The sequence below is a fragment of the Ciconia boyciana genome, chromosome 7 (genome assembly GCF_034638445.1).
Source record: "Ciconia boyciana chromosome 7, ASM3463844v1, whole genome shotgun sequence".
In the NCBI taxonomy this organism is placed as follows: domain Eukaryota; kingdom Metazoa; phylum Chordata; class Aves; order Ciconiiformes; family Ciconiidae; genus Ciconia; species Ciconia boyciana.
Window position 1 is genome coordinate 46,759,213 of NC_132940.1, and position 25,279 is coordinate 46,784,491.

Below are 25,279 nucleotides of genomic sequence, written 5' to 3' on the forward strand. Positions count from 1 at the left end.
TATTTGCAGTAGTCTATTCAGTAACTGTCACTCCCGAGCTTCAAGTTATTCAAGACCTTAATCAATCAAAAGGATGAGAATCGTTCAGGTTTCCCCCTTTGAAATGAGGGAAACAATGTTTTCTGGGCTCCCGGTCCGCTTCTCCTTTGCGGGCCGGGCGATCGTGTCGGGGCCGGTACGGGCCCCGGGGAGGGCGGGGGTTCGCGTTATTTGGGCAGAAATCCGGGGCCGGAATAATAAACGAATCCGCCGGCCGAGGGGAGGGCAGCGGCACGGCGCGGGCCGCGGCGCTCGGGAAAACGCGGAGTTTGCCGGCGGGTTCCGCAGCGGGGTGCCGGGGGCGGAGGAGCCCGCAGACGGAGCCGGCACGCCCGCTCCCACGGCGGCAGCCGCGGCGGCGTGTGCCCCGCACGCCCGGGAGGCTCCGGCCCGCCGTCCTGCGCCCTCCAGCCCCCGCGCCCCGGCCACCAAACCGAGCGCTTTCCATCACTTTTTCAATGCATGAGAATAAACTCCAAGACCCGAGCGCCCGGCGGCCGCCGGCTCTGCTCAGGGCAGCTTGCCGCACCCCCGGGAACAGGTTGGCAAGAAAAGTTCGCACGACAGGAAAAGTCCGCGTGTATTTCACACGGCGCTCGTCTTCTACAAAGCGCCCCGATGAGCGAAGCTTTGAGGAAACCGCTGGCGAGCCCCCTGGAACCCCAGCGCCGTGAAATCGCGGCCAGAGCCGGGCAGCGGACCGCGGCCGCCGGCCGAGGGAGCGCCTGCGGCGGCCGCCCCGCCGGGCCCGGGCGGCCGGAGGTGTGCCGGCACACGCGGCCCTCGGGAAACGTCCCAGAGGTACCGGTCACGCCGCACCATTTGCCACGCGTATTTTACTCGGGGGAGGAAGGCGGGAGAAGTGTTATTAAAACGAAAGGACGAAGCTCTTTAAGATTTGATTCGTGCTTGGGAAACACGCGGCGGGACGCGGCGACGCGCGGCAGCGCATACGGCGCAACGAGCATCCCCCTGGCCGCCCCCCTCGCCACCGGTACCGCTGCGGCCCCGAGCGTGGGAGCGGAAACCCTTCCCACCCGCGGCTGCGGCTGCGGCGGGTGGGTGCCATCGCGAGCCTCGGGCCGTCACCCACGCGCACGCGAGGAGGGGGCGCGAGTGGGGACTGCCTCCGGAGCCCCTCGCCCCCGGCAGCGAGAGACGGGCTCGGCAGGTGCCGTGAGCTACTCTTCCCTCTCCTTCAACGACGCGCGCCCGTGTGCGTGGCGTGCGCGCGCGCGTGTCTGCGCGGGCCCGCGCGCGGGGCAGCGCCGGCAGGCCGCTCCCGGGCCGCCCGGTGCCAGGAGCCCTTCCGGGCGCTCCCGAGCCGCCGCCGCTCCCGCGGAGGCCCGGGGGCAGCCGGTCGCACCGGCGCAGGGGCGGCCTGGGCGCGCCCCCCGACGGGGCTGGCGGCTCCGCTCGGCTGCCGCGGCTCCCGCAGCACCTCCCGTGTCTCCGCTCCGCTCCGCGCCCGGGCCCGGGCCCGTGGGGCTCGCGGGGGACCCCGCCGCCCCGGCGCCCCCCCGGAGCCCCGGCTCTGGAGCCCCGCTGCCCCGGGCCGGGCTCCTGGGCCCGGCTGGTGTGGGCGGGGGGGAAATCGGCGTGGAACCCACCTAGTCTCGTCCTGCGGTACCGAGTGCACCGAGATGAAACAGCCGCATCCTCCCGCACGGGAACTGTTAAAAATTAAAGGGAAAAAGATTAGGCAGGAATGCCTGGCCCCGCTCCTCCCTCCCCTCCTCGCCCCCACCCCCATATTACAGTCCTTTAGGCCAGCAGAGATGATTTCACGGTTTTCCAGTGGAAATAGCTAAAAATGCTCCTGCTAATTACAGAGCTCTTCCAGGCCAGGTGCACTTTTAATTGGATTAGTAAGTGCTCTATATTAAAACCGCAGCACATCAATTGGACAGTGAAAATTAGAGCTATTAAGAACACAGGCAATCATTTCGGAACGATAACATTACTGGTTTCCCCTCTATTAGAAATAAATCAATTATACTGTTTCCGGGTTTGCGCGCATCCAATTTCTCATAAGGATTTCGGAAGGAATTCTCCGCCTAACTATTTCCAGGGAAGGTGAAGGGGAGAGGAGGGTACAGCTTCGTATATAGAAACGTGTACGTGAGAGAGGAGAGGAGAGAAAGAGAAAGAGAAAGAGAAAGAGAGAGAGAAAGAAAGGAACGAAGAAAGAAAGAAAAGAAGAGAAAAAGAAAGACTGGCATAACTAGTGTGCATGGGCGCCTGTGATTTCTGGTTCGTGCCCCACGCTGCCCTCGCAAGAAACACCTTCCCACGAGACCGCTGGGTTTGGGCTCTCGGGACGTGGGCTGCCGCGGGGCCGGCCGGTTCCGTTCCACCGCTGCCTGGTGTGCCTCTCTTGGCCAGGTTTCCCTCCTCCAGAGCGAGCGGGTTGGTGCCGTCGGGGGCATCTCGTACCGCCGGCCGCGACCGCCCGGGCGGGGCAGAGGCCCGGGAGCCGCTGCCCGGTGCTGCGGGACAGCCTGTGCCCGGCGGAGCACGCCCGCCCGGCGCGATGGGGAGCTGGGGGCTGCGGGGTCCCCCGCAATCGCTGGCCCGTCCCGAGCGTGTGTTCCCCGCTAAGAAGGTCCGTCCCCCCCGCAAGCGAGACGTGGGGCGACGCGAGCCCTGCCGCCGACCAGAGGCGTGTGCGGTCAAACCGATACCGACTGTTTCGGACGAGAGTGACCTGCGTACGACGGCGACTTGTAAGACGCCGCAATAGTGTTGTAGTAATTTGGGGGTCAGAGCAATACGAGCGGCTAACAAACCCTCTGCTTGCAGCAGGCGACGCGGTGGGGGCGGCGAGAGCAGCAGGGGACGGCACCCCGCGGCGTCCCGCGGGCGGCGACACTAGGGAAACGACCGGTTACAGCGACAGACTGCCCCGGACAGCCCAGTTTCCCTCCCAGAAACAGGCTCCGCGAATTGAGCCCTCCCAGGGAAAGCCCCTCCAAGGCCGTATTTTTGCATATCACTCCCTTCCCGTTCATGGTCCCAGAGGTGTCCGGGGACATTACCTGTCGAGCCGGGGGGTGTGAGGGAGCCCCGCCGCCGCGCCCCGGGGCAGCCGGCCGGGAAGCACGGCCCCGGCGGTGGGACGCGGCGGTGGGACGAGTGGGGCTCGCCCGGCTCCCGGCCGGGCCGCTTCCCCAGCCGCCGCGCAGCGCCGGGTCGTGCTCCAGTGCCGGGAGGAAGCCGGACCCCAGCCCACCTCCAGGTTGAGAGGGAACAGTACCTGCTCGGACATCTCCCCGGCTTCACCAAGCTCCGCACTGCGGGGCGCAGGCGATGCCCCCGGACCCGCCCCGAGCCTCCGCCCCGGCGCAGCCCGGGCCGGGGGCTGGTGCCCCGGGAAGGGCCCGGGCCGGCGGTGGAGCGGGCAGGAGCGTCGCCCCCCGCCCGGCCCCTGGGCCCGAGCCTTAGCAAATACTTCGAGACAAGTAGCCTTAAGATTAATTGTTTTAAAGGGCTTTTTTTTTTTTTTGGGGGGGTGTTTTTTGGGGTTTTTTTTTGGCAGAAACGTAATACTACTTGGCGAAAAAAGAAATTACCAGCAAAGGGCCGGGGAGATTAACATTTGGAAACTTATGAAATGTAATCTGCATATCCAATTGATTCCCAGCATATCAGTTGAAAGGATAAAGATGCATATCTCCATGATGGATATTGCATTAATAGGCACATAAATAAAGGTTGAAAAGTCACCACCGAAAGCTTTGAACCTTTTTTCCATCGCTTTTATGTCCCATCCGCACGTCTCAGCACCGTCTTCTTTTCCTTTTTTTTTTTCCGTTTGAGTTGTTACGTTTTCATTAATTTACAGCCACAGCGCGTTCGGCAGCCCGAGAAGGGCTCGGTGCGGGGCGCGGAGCTGGGGGGGCCGCTCGGTGCCGGAGGAGGCTCTGTGCAAGGACAGGGACAGGGGACAGGGCACCCCAGATCCCCCTAACCACCTGAGGCGACCCCGGGGACCGCTCCGGAGCCCCGCTGCCCGGGTCGAGGGGAAAGGAGGGGGCTTTGCCGCTGCCCCTGGTAAGGAGGAGCTTTCTTCCGAGGGTATGCCCGCGGGGATCGCCTTCGCCAGGACCACGGAGGAAGGGGAAATCTGGAGGGTGAAGGCAAAGCACTTCCGTGGGTGGGTAGATCCGAGGTAGCTCCCGCCACCGGGGCCCCGAGGGAGCCGTGAGAGGGAGCAAACACCCAGGAGAGCCCCCTCCGCTGCCCGGCAGCTCTGGCCTTCGGGGGCACCTGCCCGCGGCCCAGGGACCGGCTGTGCCCCGGGCTGGGAGGTGGTCCCCGGGAAGGGCGAAATTCAGTTCCACGCAGGCCGGCGAGGCTGCCCGTGGGACAAGGCTGAAACACTTAACCCTACAAATGGCTTCCTTTGCGGCACCGGCCGCCCTCTCTCTCCTGTAAAATGGCAATAAATACAACATGTATTTCACTAACTCCTCACCTTTCTGATTACTACCAGATCCTCCAGTAAGCGATACTACAGCTGCCACTCCGTACTAACACACGCCTGCTGCGACGAGGACAGAGATGCCTCTGCAGCCCCGGGGCTGCGGGGCAGAGGGAGAGGCGGCGCGGTCCCCCCAGGCTCCCCCAGCCCCCGCCGGCCCCCAGCCCGGCAGAGCCCCGGGGCTCCTTCCAGCGGGCCACGGCGGCAGGGACGGGCTGGTCCTCTCCTGCAAAGAGGCGGGAGGAAAAGCCGTGCGCTGCTCATTTATTTACGATTTTAAAGATTGCAATGGAATTTCGGGTTCGTCTCGGAGAGGGGAGGCGATACCGCGCCCTGCTCCGAGGGCAGGGCCGGCCGGCCGGCTCCCCCGCGCCCGCCCGCGAGTCTCCCCCACGGGAGGAGAAATTCGCATCTCCCTTCCCCACCTCCCCGGTAGTTAACAGCCACATTTCAAAACGAAGGGTCTAATCCTCGTTAATTACTTGTAAAAACACCAGTGACGATTAATTCCAGCGGTATCACAACAGATGTCCACCGGGAGTTTTACTGCAGTAATGAGACCGTGACCGTTCTACGGACCCAAGGCTCGGACTGATCAAATACATTTGCCTTCGGAACAAGGGATTTTCACAGCAGCGGGGGGTAACGAGGAACATGCGTGGTCCTGCGTGACCCACTCTCGGTCTGCCAACAGGTATGGGGGCAGCGGCAAGCACCTAGCCCTCGATCCCCAAGCGTCACCCGGGACGTTCCTTCCTCCCTCCCTCCCCGCCCTCCATCCAACACGACGGAGCCAGGAATTAACGATATTAAGGGGAAAGCGGCCCTACTAGCACAGCCATTGAGGTCATTATTCTGTATTTCGCCCGCAGCTATATGATTTAGCCACTCATTCTTTTAAAGATGAACTGGATTAAAATCTGGGAAGAGAGAAACCGAAAGAGAAAGAATGGGAGGAGGAAAAGACAGAAAAGAGAGAAAGAAAGAGAGAAATAATGAGGGGGGGGGGGGAAGGAAGAAAGAAGGAAAGAACGAGCAAGAAGGAAAGAAAGAGCAAGAAGGAAAGAGCAAGAAGGAAAGAGCAAGAAGGAAAGAAAGAGCCAGAAGGAAAAAAGAAAGAAAAAGAAAGAGCAAGCAGGAAGGAACGAAGAACAGCAAGAAAGCAGAAGACATCAAAGAAGAAAACAAAAGAGGAAAAAAAAAGGCAAGAAAGGCGAGATGAACGCAGGCCAAGGGGGCCGGCGCCCCGCTCGCTGGCTGCCCGGCGAGGCTGCTCCCGGCGAGGCTGCTGCCGTGGCGGCCCGGGCCGCGGCGATGCCCTTGCCCCGGCCGGGGCCCCTCCGGCGGCGAGCCGTGGGCCAGCGCCCCGCGGGGCCCGGCAGCACCAGGGAAGGGGCCCCGCCGGTGCCGGCGGCTGCGGGCCGTGCTCGGGGGACCGCCAGGGCAGCCCCGGAGGGCAGGCGGCGGGCGGGAGGGCTCCGGTCCGTCCCCTGCGTCCCCGCAGCGGGCACGCCCGGGCCGCCCATCCCCCGAGCGGGGCCGGGAGCGGGCTGATGCCGCCGCTCTCCTGCCGCCTCCTTCTCCGCCCCCCCACCCGTGCTGACATAAAAGGATCCTGCCCCCCAGCCGCCGGGCACTGCTTATGTCAGTGCCGGACGCTTACTTTCAACGCCAATGCACTGCTGGGTTAAGTAAGACATAACGGGAACAAAGGAAGAGGAAGATTTGGGGGCTTTGGGGCCCTTTCATCACAAGCTTCGGGGCGAGCTGCAAGGTGGCTCCGGGGGGGAGCAGCTCCCCCCGGCCTGGCCAGACCCTGCCCTCCCCTGCGGGCACCCAGCGCTCCTGATGCCACCGGCAGCCCCGCTCCCCCGCGGGCGCAGGGCCGCGTCCCCTCGGACGGGCTGTCCCGGGCGGAGAGCAAGGCGACTGCCCACAGGAAATAAATAAATTAGGGTAGGGTTTGGGGGGGCAACATGACCCAATTAATAACTGGAAGAATACTTCTAGTGATCGCAGCCAAATAGAGACTCTTCCCCCTCCTTCAGAAAGAAAGCAGAACTTCCCGAACAACTAGAATGTCACCTCTTTCCCATATGATTTCGGTATTTAAATAATACAGGGAGATCTAAATTATTCTCAGAGAGAAGCGTTTACTATCTGACTAGAAGTGTAATTTCTATTTTATTTTTATCGTTTCATTGAATTTACTTTAAAGCTTGCAATAATTACAGTTTTTTTCACAGAAGAATATTTTTCTGTCCCCTAATATTAACCCTCCAACTAACAAGTCCTTATTTACAGTGCGGAGAAATATGTGGAAACCAAACTGGAATTATTGTGCATCACCACATTTTGTAAGTCATAAAAAGTCTCATTCTTTCCTTTTTAAAGCAAAGCAAATTTTGAATTGTATCTCAAGCATATTTCTCAAATTTCAGTCATTAACCCCCCCAACAAATGCAGTTATTGCAATTTGCTATTAATAAAAAGATTACAAAATAATAACTGAAATGGATTTGTTAGATTTCGCTAAATGGTTAAACAGCCTAGAGGTAGGATGGAGAAACGTTGCTTATATCTGGACCTGTAGTGAGCTGAAGTGTTAAGATTTAGATTCCTTGACAAATCAGGAGTAAGTTTGAGGGATTAATAATAATAATAATAATAATAATAATAATAATAATAATAATAAACAACGTAAAAATCTTTCAAGCTATTCCTCCCAAATTTCATAATCCAATGAGACAAATCAACCTCACGATATGTTTACTGTAAAAATATCCTTAAAATAGCTGAGGTATTTCTCAGCTGAAGCTACTCGTAAGAGATTACAATCACCTTGATCAAAAAATCTCACCATTGCATGACATGTGAAAAGCATGCCTGAGACCAGCTCAGAACCAGGGCTGCGAGGCCAGTTGCAGACCTGGGTGTTTTTAGTAGGAGGAGACACGCCAAATGAGGGCCAGTATTGCTCCTTCCCCGTAACATAAGCAAAAGTATTTTGTACTGCACTGATCAAAGAACATGCAGTTGAATACATCTAGCATGAATACATGTATCCCCCATGATGGAAACTGCATTTTGTTAAGGCATTTTTGGCATTTTTTCCCAATATCTCAATTTCTACATGCACCCGGATAAAATGTAGAAGCAGGGTAAGTTGCAGGGCTTTAATAAAAATGAGCCAACAAACTTAAATACCCTTCAGAAACATTAGAAATTGTAGCCATGAAAGATGCATGGCCCATTTGTAGCATGAAGGGAACATTTGTAATGTTTGTGTGAAGATCTCGCACCAACGGGCAACTGACGGGGAGCCGCCTCTGATGTGGTTTGAATGGGCAGAGGTTAATACGAGCAAAGATTGAAATTTTCTTTGGCAATATCATATGCTAACAAAATTAACTAACTTCCAGTGAGATAAAGCCTGTTCTCTAGCCCAGCAGAACAGACAGGGACATTACATCTACAAAACGTCTGTAACACAGGGAAAAGGACCATTGAGCTCAGGAGGATTTAAGTGCACACCAAGAGCTCTGACAAAGTTAGGCAAACAGTTCTCCTACACTTTTATTTCCAATGAATATTAGGCACTCAATATCGTGTCCATAAATATATCTCACACCGTATTAATATCAAATGCACTGTTTATGCTCAAGCCTGCAGATCAGAGATGATTAATAACCATTCCTCTGAATGATGTACACATTCATATTTAAATATTCTTCAGCAGCTGTTACATTTTCACTGATACACAGAACACACTGATACGGGAAAGCGACTGGACCGTGCCGGGCATGAACTGCACGAGGGAGCTGCAACAGCACTTCTCCTTGGGATTCACAACTGTTCCTGTAAGTAAAGGTTTTCAGCACCAGGTCTGATTACATGATTGCACACCATTTTCCAGAGAAGCTTATAGTTCACACGCACCCAAAATTCCCATTCAGCAGGATTTTGCCTGTTTGCACAACCAGCAGTCTTGGCCAGTTGAAACAGTTCGCCTGCTCCAGTGAAATTGCTCACGGAAGGAGGATTTCAACTGAAAATCCACGTTAACCCTATAACTACACCTGTATTCTTCAGTCTGGGGTAACTGCGTGTGTGAAGGCAACTCACCTTTCCATCATTTGCAAAGGACATTTTATACGAAGTGTTATACACAATAAGCTGCTTTGGGACATAAGCCTTGAAAGCAAACCTGAATCCGTGTGAAGAGTAATTTGAGCTACAAAAGAAGAGCATTAAGGTAAGAAGCAACAGTATTTCCATATGCACCTGTAATCCACCATATTTTAATAACATATTTTTACAGTGCAAGGAAAAAATAACAGAAGTTTCTTCTTTTCTGTTCTCTAAAGTATAAATACAGACAGAAACTCACTTTTCAGAGTAAGACAGTCTTTTGGGTTCTCGGCCCACAATACTATTATTGAGCCTGATTTTCAAAATGTGCTTCCAAAAATGCTGTCTCAACCCAGACAAAAATAGATTGGACTCAAACTACCAGTCACTTTTGGAAATTCAGGTCATTAATCTAACTTGCAGGGATGTATGACTCGGTACCCACTGCTGTTAGCTACTTTTTTATTATTTGGCTTTGTGGTACATTTCTAATGATCGTAAATATGAGAGTAACTGCTATGTTGTTTTTTGCATGATAAAGGAATACAAAAGTATCTCCGTACACAGGCCTTTAAACCAATCCAACTAGATAATCGAGGCTGTTATTCCTGCCATGCATTTATGAACTACTCAAGTGTTTTTCTGTCAAACCTGCCTTTCCAAAGATGAATACCTGCCGCTACGTAAATTAACAATGTATGATTATTTACTACTTGTGGGCTAGTGATGAGGAAAGGAATACAATTTCTTCCCTGCAGCCACAGTATTTACCAGAGACGCTTTCAAAGGAGAGAGCAGAAATAAACATTTCTACACTGTGGCAGTGGAGGTACATGATATGTGTTAAAAACTTAATGGTGTTTTAAAAATTTGAATTCTTGAGCACAACTTATTAAGAAGGGCAACAGGAAAGAATTAAAGTTGTAACGCGGTAGCGATTGTGGTAACGCATCCCCGTACATCGTAAATGGCAGAACTTCCCTGCAAATAGCATATACTGAGCTTTATCCTGTGGCTGCAGTTAGCTCCAGTGAGAACTTTCCTCAAGCAGAGATGGTAGTCACATGTCCCAGGTAAGACAGAAAAGAGCAGTTTACAGTACATGACTACCCACCCAGGGTCTGTGTCGGCAAGCTGGGTTCTGCCCTCCTATCTGCTTTTTTCTCCCTCTCTGGGACTAATACCACTAATGTCTGGCAGCCTATTCCAAATCATGAGCTTAACATTTAATCTAATCTTCCAGTCTGGAGTCCAGTATGCTCTACTCAGGTAGAGGAACAGGGGATTACCACTACACAAAATTCAAGATCTTTTGGCATGACTGGAAACTACAGATCTTTCAGAGTTCACGCAGCCTGTGATCTCGCAGAGGTCAAAAAATTCGTGAAAGCTTCGGGCCTTTGTTTACTTTCCTGTTTCCATTTCTTGGCTGTAGCTGCTTGTGCCCCAGACTGTGTAATGTTGCACAGCAAAAATGTTGAGAATGCAGAGAAATGTTGCACAGCAAAAAAAAAAAAAAAAAAAAGAAAAACGAGTGCAAGGGAAAAAAAAGAAGGCAGCAGCTTGTATTTCCCATGGTTTTCCCCATGGTGTTGTGGTATATCCCGCCTTCTCTGCTTTCCCCCAGCGTGCCCCAAAGCACCATTTTTTTCTGTAAGATGCGTGGATAGCGTAACTGATGCATACCCCTTCAGCTGCATATCTCTATGTCTTTTTAAACAACTAAAAACACAAGTGTTCCGACTGAAATAGTTACAATAATAAAACGCCACCAGCCACACGGATTTTCTCTTTTTGTTTTTTACTGAACTTTTTTTTACTGAAACTTGAGCAAAGTTTGTCTTTGGACAAGCAATCTGTACACTCTCAAAGGAACCCAAAATACAAGTATAATACTGGGATTCTACAGTAGCCAGAAATGTATACAATGCATGATTTTTTCTGACTGGTACTGTGATGTGGATCCAGACTAATGCTCCTGAAACCAGTGGAGTTTTGCAAAATTTGCATAAGCAGCGAGAAGGATTTGGCATACGGTCAGACTGTCCATTTTAATTTGGCTCTGAAATATTTTCAAATATACGGGTAGGAACTTGACATGTAATATGATCGTTCAATTGTGAATAAGCCTGAAAATCCTGTTTAGGCCTGTGATCTTCAACTTTTTGTAATGTGCCAACCTCTAAACATTTTAAAGTTGACCCTCACGTAACAAATTTAAGCTTCTGATGATCGATTTGCTTTTCTTACTTACCTTTTGCAGATCCTTTAGAAGTAGTCCATGGATCCCAGCTGAAACCATTGGTTTAGTCAAAATGGAAAATACTGTTTACAGAAAAAAGGCAAGAATAAAACTATGATGTGGAAAGAAGAGAGAAAGATGGAGAATACATTTCTTACTGTAATCAGTATTTCAGGGCACAGCTACGTCATCGCTTCTGTTGTGACTGCAGCTCCTGTAAACATACCCGAGTTGGTGTGAGCTAGCTTGCTCGCCCAGGCAGTGCTGGCAGCACATCTGCGACATCCAAGCGGCTCACTGCAGCCAGAAAGCCCGCAGGAGTAAAGCGAAGCGAGAGCTACACCATGAGCTCCAGCTGAGCTTCATGAGCACTCAGAGCTAGCTTCGGCATGTCTACACGAGATGGAGTTACAGCAGTGACTGCTGGGTGGGCTCATCTGAACTGCACGGTACCGGAGCTTACCTGATTGAATAGAAATGCTGATATGCATGCTGCATTTGCAGTAGAAGCACAAACAGGTAAATCATATATTGGTGCATATGATGTACACATGTACATATTTTATATATTTATTTTTCTTAGAAAACATTGCTGCTGTTTATGTCCATTAATTTACATATATTTATTCTTACTACAGTATCATTTATAATAATACTTTCACTTCTATAGCACCTCCTCTTCAAGGATCTCCAATTGCTTAAAAACTTTAATAAATAAAGCCTCACATCTTGCCTGTGAGGTAGGTCAACGCTATTATCAAACTTTACAGATGCGTTAACTGAAGAACAGAGAGGTTAAGGCCAAAATTTTCAAATGTTTGTACCTGAAGTCAACCATCTAAATTCTCATTTAGATGCTTAAATGAAAGTCTTGTGATTTTCTTTGGTGCAGAACATCCACAACTACTGCTGAAGTCAACAGGGGCTAATAGTCAGGCCTGATTTTAGGAGGCATACACCTTTTACACGGCTAACGAGCAACTCCAAGTTTGAAAACACTGGTCTAAATACATGAACCACCATCAGAGCCACAGTTGATCCCAGTAATTTATCTCCTCAGGGCCTTTATATTATGATATAGGACTTTTCAAAGGCTGGTGTGGATCTTTTTAAACAGACGTAAGTGACACAAAACTAATATACTCTTTCCACAAACTGTGTCCATCGTAACAGAGTCTGTATAAATACCGCTGGGGTTTGTGGGGTTTTTTGGGGGTCAGGGGGTTGTTTTTCACAGATTTGTGATAATCAAGACAATGCACAGTACATGTCACTTGTGCAGTCATAAAACACACATCTTCACCTGCTGTCTTTACATTTCTACACAGTAAATTCCTTTGCACTTGTGATAAATAGAAGTGGTCAAGTAAAGGTCTATTAAGAGGATACTTGTCAGAACATCATGCAGACAGCTTGCAAAATACACATACTAAAAGATCACTTTTAAAATTCTTGAATTGTCAAGCACGAAAATAATTACCTCATTCCATTACAGTACTGTGTAGAAACACGGAATAAGCAGCATTATCTTATTCCCAATAGAATAGATTATAACAACTAATTAAGTTAAAAAACTTCAGGCACCAAATGAATTATCCTGCAACATAGAACAGTATCTATATAGAATGCTCTCCTTAATATACTACAAAACCAGCTGTATGGCAATGTTTTTCCATTTCATATTATGAACATCTCGTCAGATTTCAAAGACATTTTTGATCTTCCAACCTCACAGAACAAAAATGTTTTCTCCTGGCCTTTACAGAAACTCGTAACACAGAAGAGAAACTTACCAAGAGGGAAAACCACTGTCTTATTACAGCTACCTCGACCGAAAGTAAATGTTCAATACACAAATTATGCTACCGCATTCCACTTTTACAGTGATGCTGAAAGTCTGTACTTTAATGTGGGCTTTTCTCACTGTGCAAAAATTGAAATCAATGGCCAGTGAAATATTACTCTCTACCACAGGAGTCTCTTAGCTCTACCTTAGAGCTCCATTAATTAAATCATCTTCCATAAATTAAGTGTGCAATGTAGTGTTTCGGTCTCCCACATTAAATGCGAATTTCCAAGAATTAAATAACAAAGCTTCTTTTGAGCAACCAACAGAGGGTTCGATGGCCTTCTAATAAAATTATAACAAAACTGTACTCAATACATTGTAGGGAAACTTTGGCTCAGTCTCTTTAAGATAATACATTTCTGTTACAGCTTCTTCTATATGTACTCATAAAAGGGAGAACACAAAACGCATTTAACATTGTGATCCTGTTCTGCTCCTAACCACAGTGAATCTCTCCGATTATCTTCCAGGTGGGGGCAACAGCAAGCCAGTTTTCTTTAATCGAGATTGTGTCCTTCTGCATCAGGGAGCACAGAAACCAGGGTGCGCTCCTGACAGAGGCGGGGAGGGGCGCGTCCCCCAACCTCAGAGCCCCAGCTCCCCAGGGAGGCCCTTTGAGACATCTTTGCCAGACAGACGTGCCCTGCCCTGCCCCTGCCCTGCCTCCAGAGCAGCCGGGCCCTCCGCAGCCCCTCGCCTGGTCACCCAGCAGACCACCCCCGCCACCTCGGACTCTGCCCGAGCCGCGGGGCTGGCCTGGCTGCCCACCATGCCACCGTGGCGGACCTGGGGCCTGTCACCGTGGCAGGGCCGGGGCTTGGGCCTGGGGCCTGCCACCACGGCAAGCCTGGGCCTGGGCTCTGCCCTGCCGCCCCCCCGCCATCACGGCAGGACCGAGGCCCAGAGCTGGCCGGCCCGTTACCCCCAGGAGAGCCACGGCCTCACCCGTGTCCTCCTCCCGCCGCTGCCCACCCGCCTCTCGGCTGGGACGGGGCTAACACCAACCAAACCAGGGGTACCTGCGAGCAGGGGCCGCGGCCGAACCGCTCCCGGCCCTGGCAGGGCCGCCCGGCCGCGCTCTCCCTCACAGCGGCGCGCCGGGGGGCGGAAGCCGGGTCCCTTCACAGCCCGCTCCGCGCCTCCGCCCTGCCCAGCCCGGCCCGGCCCGGCCCGGCCCCTCAGCGCCCGCCGCCGCCGCCCGGCTCCGCTCCGCTCCGCTCCACCGGCGCTATGTGTCGCTCCTGCGGGCGGCCGCCGCCCGGCCCCGCGGGGTGCCGTTGGCGGTCGCCCCGCCGGTCGCCGCCGCCGCCTCGGGCCGGTACTTGAGCCAGCAGATGAGCCACGTGACGACGACGGAGAAGAGGGCGAGGATGCTGGCCACCGACAGGCAGATGGGCCCCACCGGCGACGGCGAGGCCGAGGCGCCGGGCCCGGCGTCGCCGCCGTACTGGTTGACGAAGATGAGGCCGGTGAAGAGCAGCACCACCATAGAGAGGAAGGAGACGACGACGCACACGCAGCCGGCGCTCAGCGCCGCCCGCTTGCAGCTCTGGCAGCTCTCGTAGCCGCCGCCCGAGGAGCGCGGCCCGGCCCGCCCGGCGGGGGCGGGGGCCGGCGGGGCGAGGGCGGCCGCCGCCTCCCGGGCGCGGGGCGGGCGGCGGGGCGGCAGCGGCGGCAGGCTGTCCTGGGGCAGCGGGTCGCGGGCCCGCAGCTGCGGCGGGCAGGCGGCGGCCAGCTTGGTGTTGACGGGGAGTCCGTGGACGCGGTGGTCGGGCAGCGCCGTGCGGTGGCGGCAGAGCGGGCAGGCCAGGGAGCCGCCGGCCGACCGGCCGGGCCCCGGCCCCGGCCCCGGCCCCGGCTCAGCGGCGGAGGGCTGCTGGGCGGCCCGCAGGTGCAGCTGGCTCAGGCACTCCTGGCAGAAGGTGTGCAGGCACTCCAGCAGCTTGGGCGCCCGCCGCTCCAGGTCGAAGTAGTTGTAGCAGATCTTGCACTCGTAGTCCTCGTAGCTGGGGGCGGCCGCCGCCGCCTCATCCTCCCGCCGCCCGCCCTGCCCTACGCCGCCCTTCTGCGCCGGCTCGGCCATAACATCTCGCCGGAGGTGGGGACGGAGAGCCGCGGAAAGGCGGAGAGTCCCGGGCCGCGCCGCGCCGCGCCTGGGAGGCGGCCGGGGAGCCGGGGAGCCGCGGCCCCGCCGCCTCCTGGCCGCGCTCGCGGGCTGCGGCGCGGCCCGGCGGGGCGGGAGGGAGGGCGGGCGGGAGGGCGGCGGCCGCCTGCTTGCCTCCCCGTCTTCGCCGCCCGCCCGCCCGCCGCGCTGGCGGCTGCCGGGGGCTGCTGGCGGCTGCCGCGGGCGGGGGGCGGGATCGGCGGCGCCCGCCCCCGGGAGCGGCCGCCGGTGCGCGGCGGCGGGGAGCGCGTCCCGGTCGGGGCGGCGGCGGGGCCCTTCTGGCGGCCCGGCTCGCGTCCCCTGCGGCGCGGGCTCGCCCGGCCCCCCGCGCCCAGGAGCCGCTGGAGAGGCGTGCGGCAGCGCGGTCGGTGCAGCCGGGATGCCGCATCCGCACGGCTTCACGGCTGGCTGCACCCCGGCGGCGTGCCCGCCTCTGCGACGGCAAGTCGGGCTGCCGGGGTCGGGTTTTCCCCAGCAGCCCCGCCGCCCTGCCGGGGCGCCGCGGCGTGCTGCGGCCCCGGGTGCTGCGCTGGCTCTAGGAGACGCTCACCGGTGGAAAACGCCGGTAGCTTTCTAGTCCTGAATTGCATTTTTTTAATCGTTCTATTGGTTTTAACAGTTTGTGAGGATTCCCCAAGGTGATTATGCGTTAGGACCAGCAGCTATGACTGCAAAACATTCGTTAGGCAGCGAACACTGCTAATCAAGAGTTAATATGGGAAGGCCCGTACGGGGGCAGGTTAACATCTGTTCGATACATTGCAGCTCGCAGGCAAACATGCATTTTGCTTGTCCTTGGGAAGAACCTTTGGTGCACGGTGATTTCCTTTCATTATGCACAGTGAAAGTAAAAGCTATTTTATTATGGAAACCAGAGGCAGAAGGAGCTACTGGTGTTTTTATTTACATCCTGATGTTGCGTTTTGGGATTGAGAGCTTTTGCCCAGTTTAATTAAAAACAATCCAAACAATAAAGCATTCGTAGCCTCCAATGTCACACTGTTAAACAATAGGTTTCACTAAATCAAATTCTGCTCTGTCACATCAAGGAAATCTGGAGTAACTCTGTATTCCTCAGCTCTAGCACAGGCCATAAAATAATTATTTCCCTTTGTAGTTCTGAAAAGGCACTTAGAGGTGGGCATAGCTCTAGGCAGGTAAGGCGCTTGTTTCAGGCACACGGCATTGTCCTGCTGTGTTGCTGAAGTGGCATCTTGGGAACGTCAGCTCCGGATTGAGAGCTGTCTCATCTTCCCCTCTCTGCCGTGTGACGTGCTGTATCAGACGTGCTTCACTGCGAATGCTAGGGGAAGCTCCCTCTCCTCCTCGGTATTGGATCCCCTCGTTTAGCTGTCTGTGCTAGGACTTGCGTTGTTCTTGAGTCCTGAGCATTCTTGAAGAGCTGAACAAAATGAGGAAACTGTTAATTGTTTAGAAAGAATGGCTTTTTGGAAAGATGAAAAGGCCCATATTGCTAAATTGCGGCGGCAGTTCTGAAGATTGTCCACGAGTCCTTGAACAATAAAATGAGCAAAAGAGGGAACTTGCTTAAAGTTTTTCAGCTTAGCATAAACGGAAATAATGGATGAAGTCAAACAGAGAAAAGTAGGAACATTATCTGTACAGGGAGGAAGATCCTTTTTGTAATTTATCGTAGGAGATTATTTAAAGTCTGTTAAAAATCTAGGCTCAGTTGCTTGAAAAGAAGAAAGAAAATTACTTTTGCTGTCACTGTCCATAGTGCACAGCTACTTTGGCATGTGGAGTCAAAAATCACCCCTTTATAAAAGCCCACAGTGGTTTGCAACCTCAGAGCTAATCTACCCCTGTCACCTGGAGGACTTTTTCAGTGTTACTGTTTTCCCAGTGCTGCATGTCATCCTTGATGGATTTAGACTGTTTTCATCTAACTCTGCTATCATCCTTTTTTTACACTAAATCTCATCTTATTTACTCAGGTATTCTTAAATGTATGTTTCTGGTGGTTTGGTTTGTTTTGCCCTTTTTTTTTTTTTTTTTTTTTGCTTGCTACTGTTTCCCAGTTTAGCGTCGTCTTCCCATTTAATTAGTTTATTGTTAAAAGATGTATGTCAAGTTATCCCAGGCACCGCCCTTCCACTTAATATTATTGCCACTTTCATAACCCTGCAACTTTCAATTCATTTTCAAAACACATGAAAGTCCTTAGATCCAAGCAAATCTGAATTAATTTTTCAAGTAAAATTTTTTGAGGGACTGTATCAAATGCTTTAATAAGGTCCAGATAACATCAGCTGTGTTTCTGGTTCAAACTGCTTTGCCTCTGTCTTTTGTATTCTGGGTTTTCTTATCTGATGTGTATCTGCCTTGAGGTCAACTGAAACTCCACCTAATAAGTATATGAAAGTCAGCATTGGGAAAGCTTCCTGTAATTCTGGCAAGAAAACTACACAGAATAGATGGCAAACTTGAGCATAACTGAAAAATAATAATAATAAAAATGCTAAATATGAAATTAGGATGAAATTTAAATTTTTTGATAAAACTAAGAATGAGAAAAACTGGTCACAGAGACTTCTTTGCTCATAATTACCCCTGTGAACACAATGCTGTATAACTAGATCCTGCACAAGCAAGGTTATCTTGTGCCATGCGGTCCCTAGAGAACATTATTTAATAGAACACGTAAGCCGCGTGGTCCCCACGCCTGGTGGGATGCTGCTTTTTTCTATGGAAGAGTGCAACTCCTATTTACCTCTTTGTGTATCTTGTAGCACTTGCGGGCTCTTACCCTTTTGCTAGCACAGGAACTCACGATGACACAGCAAGTCAGTTCATGGAGATGATCCAACTGAACACTGTTAACTTTTTAATTAGTTTTTCTGCTGGAACAGCTCAGTGAAGCGGGTTCCTGTCTGAGTGCATGAGGTCTGCAGCCAGTGCAAGGAAAAATGCCGGTGGCTGTGTGGTCAGGGGAGGAAATGAGGCTGGGACCACAGCGACAGTGATTTATGTACACTTACCTTACTGTGGAACAAAGCCATTAATGGTTTCAGACGTTTTGTCTTAGTCCAGCATCGCGTCATGTATATAATGGGATATCATAGTCCAGAGCAGGGCTTGAAAGCCTGCTGTGACAACCTGAAGAGTAAGTTGCCTTCTTGTATCCCCTGTCAGCCTTATCTGTGTAGGATGGTGTTCAGCTGTAGCTCTCCGAGGGTGCACAGATTCCCTGAAGGGTGCACTCCTACTCCCTGCGACGTGGTGCTATCCTGGCTCCTCAGTCACTTGGACCAGCAGGATGCCTGGCCTGGAGTTGAAGGTGGCTTCTTGGCTGGATTCCTCTGGCGACTGAATCCATGATTCTTCACAAGTGGAGGAGTTGGACCACGAGTACTGGAAAACATCTTCAAGTTGAATTTAAAGGCTTCATAGGCTGGGATTGAAGAAAAGATAAATTTCTTCAGATTTTTGCAAGAGTTACTGTATTTCTTAAGATCCAGACGTATTCTCTCCTTTAGTCACTTTAATTACAATGAGCATTTGTTCTTTGGATTTTCAGCTTGTAGGGACTGTTCTTTAGTGGGAAAGATGTATTAGTTATTGTAAAAAAAACCCTGAAATGCAACTGAGCCGATTCTGAGGGCTGACTTTTGGCTGAACTGCTATCGGAGACTTTGGATGTTATTCAGCAGAAGTTGTGTTAAGAATTCTGAGCAAAAGTGGCAAACAACCCTTACAAAATACACATTTTTCTACTTAAAATAATCATCCTGTGGCTGGTAAGAATTGATTTTTAGCATTTTAAATATTAGGCTTGATTCACCCAGTGCAGCATGCCAGTTTTATGGTGGTGTAAGACTTGATCTAAGAAGAGCTGTAGCAGTGTAAAATGAACTCACTGATGAGCCAAACCCAAAGTGTCGTAGAAGAATCCTCACATTTTTCACAAGGGACATACTGGCATACATCCCTGCAGCAATAATGTCTTGTTTAGCTGGTTTAATTCATCAGAATTTCTGTGTTGCTGTACAATAGGTATGTTTAATGAAATTTGACATTTTGCTTTTTATTTACAGGTAGGAAGAAAGTTCTCTCTGATGGATGCACAGAACAGGAATGGATCGGATGCCAGCCCATTCATGGTAAAAAAGTTAACTCCCCCTTTTTTATGCTTATGTTTTCTGTATATTTGAATTATTAAGTAGCTTGTTTAGGACTGATGCAAAGGTCATTGAAGTCAGACAGCTCTTCAGATAAGTCCTTGTGGTTTAATGTACTACTATAGTTGACATAGAAGCTTTTTGATAATATTTTAATATCAGGAGTTTTTTGCTTTTATAAAAGCCTGCTTATTGTATGACTTTCTAGAGTGCATTAAGTAACTAAGCCTAGAGCTCACTTGGTAAATATTTAGAAAATGAGAACTCTCTTGCTTTTCACCCTTCTACTCAAATTCATTTACACAAGGTTCCTCCTCCAACCCTATTTCCACTCACTTTTGAGGGGTGGCAAAAGCTGTGCATTATTTTTATGCTCTATCATTGTATTGTAGGATGCTGCAACATCATCTTCTGCTTTCTTCACGTTAACATTTTATTTCATATAATGTATTTCTGAATAATTTATAATTAAAGTGCTTTTTAACCTTTTCTGTGTTGGAACTACTGTAAAAGCTATTGCATGTGCGGTCTATTGCATTCAGTACAGAAAGGAATGCTAATTTTCAGTATTTGCGGGCCATTTCACGGAGCTGAAAAAGGAGAGAAGAAGCATTACAGTTATGAGCAATTCCACGTCAGTCACAGCCATATACAAAATGTATTGTTCTCTTAATGCATGTAATGGGGAAGATGCAGAGGTACCATATTTGACACCCCTCTCCCCCCAAAATACAGTTTATTGGGTTGTGGCTGCTAAATACGGTCCTACTTCACTTGCCTCAGGCAATGAGGCATGTGTGAAAGACTGCTTTCACTGAGCACTCACCTCTTCTGGTGAGGTCTCGGCTTTCTCTTTTCTTCTAGGTTAAGCTTTAAGCTTCTCTTCCTCACCCAGTGTTGACCTGAAGCCCCAAGCACAGACACACCCTTGTTGGCATCAGTCTGATGCCGAATTGTGCAACGGGTTTATTGGCAATAAAAGGGTGAGGGATGTGGGCTTAAAGCTGGGGATGACTACATAATTTCTGGTGGGAATAATTTCTGATTATTCCTATCCATTTATTTTTCATAATCCTGTGTTTTCAGCACATCCCAAACAGGTACTGCATTACAAGCTTTGGTTAAGAAAAGATGAGGAACCATTTAAAATTGTGAGGTTATGTCCCTTAGTGCAATATTCTTCTCAAATAGCCAAGGTTTAACCGCAACCTGGAGCATCACCACAGACTTGCTATCCAGAGCCAACCCATCTCAGAAATGTTATTTAAGCCAATGGCAGACTTGGGCTAACTCTGCAGTTCAGGCAGAGGTGTCTCCCATATTACCTGTGCAGACCTATGTTTAATCTAGCTAACGGGAGTATCAAGATCAATCGCTTGGGCTCCAGAGCCGTGTGCCCCTTGGGTCCCTTGGGCTGTGCAGCACGGTGAAGAGCAGCCACAGGAGCCTGCATCTCTCTAGTGTATGGCACTTTATTAACGGCTCCCTGGAGCAGGAACTGTGTTTCTGTGTTAGGGCAGATCTGCCCTGGGTGTTTGCAGGGATTTAATTAATCTCATAGAAAACAGTATTGAAATTGGTGCAGTCTTCCAGGTTGGTTGCAGCTTTAGGAACAAATGTATTTTTATAAAATTCACCTTCTACTAAGCAAACTGTACTTCTTCAGACACTTTGCTGATGATATAATTGAGAAAAGAATCCAGGAATTGCACTGATAACTCTTGTTTTTCAAAAAGGACCAAGCTAAAAAGAGAAAAAGAGAGGAAAAACTCAGAGAAGTCCTTTGTTTTGGCCAGCACTGTTTTCTGCACATCACAGTCATAGTGAAAACGGAATTTGACACTGGATGCTGATTCAGGTGCCAGTGTGGGGCTGGCAGAGCCTGTTTGGGCTTGCCTGGTGCAGCATGCTGCCTCAGCAGCCTCGGCAAGGAGGCAGATCTCTGCGGAGCAGGGCATTTTGGGATGCGGGACTGCTGTGTCTCATGTGGCACCTTGGGGCTTAAAATTAGCCAAGGGTTATGGCTATGCTGGCCACATTAAAGCAGCTCTGTGGGAAAATATAGCCAGAATTAATAATTCCTAGTAATGGTGATTAGAGTAATTAGTGAATACAGAATGGCTATTTGCTCTTGGGTGGTTACTTTCTGCTACCCAAACTGTCCTTGCATTGTACTGAGAAAGAAAAGCTATATGGAATCACTTTAAAAGATTATTTAGTGCTTTGGGAGCTCTGTTTAAAGTACACAGTACACATTTCAGTTACTGCTTGTATTACAGCATATCATTGGTAACTTTGAGTTAAAATAGGGATGGTTATCTTTGAAGTAAAATCCTGATCCAGTGAAGCTGGTAAGAACTTTTTTATCAGCTTCAAAGGGGACAAGTCTTTATCTTTGATAATGACAGGGACATTTTTTTAAAGACAGCTTGGAAACAACTACTATTGCTCAGATCATAATATTATGTGTATGTACTTAAATAAATTTTATTCAGAATGAGAAACTGAAGGGTTTGAGGATTTTTGCATTCATACTATTGCCTATATTCAGATATTAAAATTGTAATTTTTTTTGTTTGTTTTGAGCTGAAGTGAGCACACGGGAGTTTCTTTTTTTTTAGACAAATTTTAACATCTTCTCACAAGAAATAACAAATTTAAAAATCACTTGACGTGAACCTAAAATCTGATCTATAGCTAGCTGAAGCCTAAGGGACTGCTTCTATCAATTTCTCTGGGCTCGAGGTTAGTTTCAAATAGTATTATTTTCTATTGTAGATTTATTTCAGCTTTGTGCTCAAGAAGAAACTTCATAAGCTTCACCTGAGCTCAGGTAGCTTGTAAGGGGACATAGAAATTGGGTTGCCTCCAGAGCAGCAGGGGCTGCGTGCTACCCTTGCCACCCCCAGCTCTTCCCACCTCTTGGAAGCCTCTGCATTCCCTACTTGGGTCTCTGCAACCACGGAAGAGCCCAGCCTCTGCTTTTAAAAGAGGTATCAGTCAGAAAAGCAAACCAAGTGTTAGGGGTAAATTAGGAACAATTATAGACCAAAAGAGAAAACATTGTTTTGCCACTGTATCAATCACATACTGAGCACTGTGTGTGCTTCTGGTGCCTCTTCTCTAGGAAGGAAAATGTTCAGGGAAGAGCAAGAAGGACCAGGAATTGCGAAGAGCTTCCTTATGAAGGAAACCCAATGGACCAGGACTCCACAACCTCCGGAGGAGGCAGCTTAGAGGGGATACAAAAGCGGTCTAATTGACTCTGCTGAACAAGCCAAGTGACTCGGACACAGCGAATGGATCTCCAGCATTACAAGGGGACGGAGACTGCCAAAAGGGATGCTGCCAACTTCTAAACTCGCCCCGCCAAGGGTGACTGTAACTCTACAAGGAAAGGGAGATCTGATTTGTTACTTGGCATGCTCCTGCTGTATAGTCTGTTCTGCTGGCCCACTCATTTTCATAATATTGGAAAGGAAGATGAGAAGCTTGTTTCTAATGGGTTGATTAGATATTAAATATTTTGGAACAAAAACAACTAACAACTGGCATGTCTTTCTGATGGGGGTAAGAATTCAGGATGTTACCTTTGGAGAGAAAACTCTCCAATTAGCTAAAAATGCGGTTCTAGCTGAGTCAAGAAAGAGATTCCTTCCTCCTAATTTGAAATCTAAATTACTTTAATTGAAGAGTATATGGTTCCTGAGTTTTATGAGTAAGAATAGTTGAAAATGGATTAAATTGCCATTTTTTTTGTTCACAATTGTTTTCCCCACAAAAATGTGGACTAAATTTGTACTCCTACTAGTGAATGCCAATTTGGAAGAATTCCACTGGATTCATTGCAGTTGCCCTAGTTGCACCTTCCTTAGTGAGTACAGAATCAGGCCCTGCGTGCATAATTTTTCCACTTTTAGACCTGAGGGAATATAGTCGGGAGCCAGGCTGAGGTCTCATTCCAGATCAAGTCTTTCATATGCAGATTATAAAATCAGTGAAAAACAAGCTTGGTTTGGCAGTTACTTTAAAAGAGACCTTTGGATGATTTTATCAACAGCAGAAGAGGCAATTCATTCTTCATGCTAGAAATCATCATATATTTCATTTTGGGAGATGTGATCTATACTGACTGTTTTTTGTGTAGAGAGAAAAGTACCATATTTGGGAGACATTTTCTTAGGGCCACTTCAGGTCTCTGGAAACACTTCTGCCCTCAAAAACCTCATCCCGTGATCTCAGATAAATATTTTTACCCAATGTATTTAGATCAATATTGTTGTTTTATTTATTTCTATACTCTCGTCTCTTTGACTGTCTGAGGCTTCAAATCAAATAAGATTTCAGAAGCTCATCCAAAGTTTCTATATTAATTCTGCTAGAAGCATGGACATTGAGTTATAGTTGTGGTTTGGACTTGTAGATGCTAATGCAAGAAAGCACCCAAGGAATGCAACTTCTCTCAATTCTTGCAGTGCTAGAGACCTCATAACCACTAAGGAAGGGAGTTAAAACATGATTTTCTCTTCAGCCATTGCCAGGAAAGCTGCCAACTAGATGGATGATACATGGGGGACAGTGAACAATCCTAGTTAAAAGCTCTGTAGGTGCTGCCTTTGTCTTTCAAAAGAATGCATATTCCCCAAATGAGCACAAATAAATAGAGATAACAGAGTGGGCATGGATGTCTTCTCTAAAACAATCAATGGATGTCTCAAGTCTTGTTGACTTGCACAGTGTCCGTGCAAGGGCCACAGGTCAGGCTGTAGCACTGTAAATGCTGCCGTAACATCCACCCTCCCAGTCAGAGGGTGCAGCAGCTCCTGTCAGGTGTGATCGGTCACCTCTTGGATGACATCTGATATTCAACAATTTGATGCAGAGGAAATATTTTTGCTAAAATCATTAAAAATAAGGATTATTAAAATAGCTGTAGAGACAGTTGATAGAGTTTGCATTAAAGAGAGATGACAGAGTATGGCCATGTTTCTCTTCTGCCAAAAATATTGAAAATGCCTGCCATTTGGTGATATTTAAATACATTTCAACAGCAAAATGCTTGCTCTGAGAGTGAGGCATACTAGAAAATCACTCCTACTATGAGTTATTAGAGGTGAAGGATCAATGATGACTCCATTCTGAAGAGGGATGAGGGAGCCGCCCAGGCAAGCCATCTCCTCAGTCTGCCTCTGTCTGAATTCAGTGATGTCTCCACAAAGAGGTCTGTAAGTGCAGGGCAGCCCTATATTTCTGTCTTGCATATGGATCCCTTTTCCTTCCTTCCTTACCCCGGTCTGAAGATGGTCACATTTTTAAGGGGTTGCAAACTGCTTCAGAAAGCCAGGGCAGGACAGCCTGAGGCTCTGGAAATATGCTGGTCACACCTGGAACAAATGGTAATCTCAACTTTCTTTACCCATATGTAAGAATGGCAGTACCCTTGCTTCATCGGTAGCTGAGTATTAATTGCTAGAATCGGGGCAAATTCCCAGAATATAAAAGGTTTTTTTTTCTTGTACAGTTAATCTCATGGCTTGCAGTGTTTGAAGTGGATGACTTGTATTATTTCTAATGAATCAAGGCAAATGCTGTCAGACCTCCTAATGATTGTTTCTATCTACTATACCATTAAAAATGTACATATGTATCCTTCTTGGTTTACTGCCAGTCAATCAATGTTAAAACGTTGACATATGGGTGTGGGATTTTTTGCTGTCTTTAAAATAGGATCAATGACATTAAGGTTTGTCATGTAAATAGTAGAAATAAAGCAAAAAACCCAAGAGCTATTTATGGTTTTAGGATGACATCTGTAATGTGGGTGGCAGTAGAATGAAAAGTAGAGAATTTTAAAACTCTTTGTAGTTGAATGAATTGACTGAGCATATAGTTTTTAGTGGTTTAAAAAGCATTAGTTACCCAAAGTTCATGCATACAAACAAAATATGAATAAAGATAAAACAAATCTATCAACTGGCTGCACTAGCCTCAATCCATTTCATTGCTCATTTTCCACTCCCACCCTTCTTCCTTCTCTGGACTGTTAAATCCTGAACAGACTTCTTGTTGAAACTCATAAATTACCTGAAAAAAAAATTAACAAGTCAGCAGCTCCCCACAAAAGCCACTGTTGCCCTTCTCAGGATGCTTTGTGTCAGCTGAGTCTCTGCAGGGACTGAACAATCCTGATGGTCAAGTTAACCTGCACTGGCAGTGCCCAGCTCCATAC

General features: G+C 49.3%; 2 protein-coding genes across 4 annotated transcripts in view; both read right to left on the minus strand.

Annotated features, from left to right (window-relative positions):
* PAX3 (paired box 3) overlaps nucleotides 1-1,685 on the minus strand; it is an 83,630-nt gene extending 81,945 nt beyond the window's left edge. Inside the window, exon 1 of the mRNA XM_072867277.1 lies at nucleotides 1,650-1,685. The gene's annotated coding sequence lies outside the window, so the exon portion shown is untranslated. The remainder of the gene's footprint in view (nucleotides 1-1,649) is intronic.
* Nucleotides 1,686-7,603: 5,918 nt separating this feature from the next.
* On the minus strand, nucleotides 7,604-14,971 carry RNF228 (ring finger protein 228). Of its 3 annotated transcripts, none has more exons than XM_072867946.1 (2): nucleotides 10,908-14,971; nucleotides 7,604-8,380 (listed from the first exon to the last, which is right to left on the minus strand). In XM_072867946.1, exon 1 carries the CDS (start codon nucleotides 14,825-14,827, stop codon nucleotides 13,973-13,975), a length of 855 nt encoding a protein of 284 aa, XP_072724047.1. In that variant the 5' UTR covers nucleotides 14,828-14,971; the 3' UTR covers nucleotides 7,604-8,380; nucleotides 10,908-13,972. The 3 variants fall into 3 exon arrangements, with proteins under 3 accessions (XP_072724047.1, XP_072724049.1, XP_072724048.1); XM_072867948.1 differs by lacking the exon at nucleotides 7,604-8,380 and having other exon boundaries at nucleotides 10,428-10,978; nucleotides 13,764-14,971; XM_072867947.1 differs by lacking the exon at nucleotides 7,604-8,380 and having other exon boundaries at nucleotides 10,428-10,978; nucleotides 11,122-14,971.
* Between the last annotated feature and the right edge of the window lie 10,308 nt (nucleotides 14,972-25,279).

Coding starts and splice junctions, on each gene's coding strand:
- RNF228 (XM_072867946.1), bottom strand. CDS start 14,827: ATGGCCGAGCCGGCGCAGAAGGGCGGCGTAGGGCAGGGCGGGCGGCGG.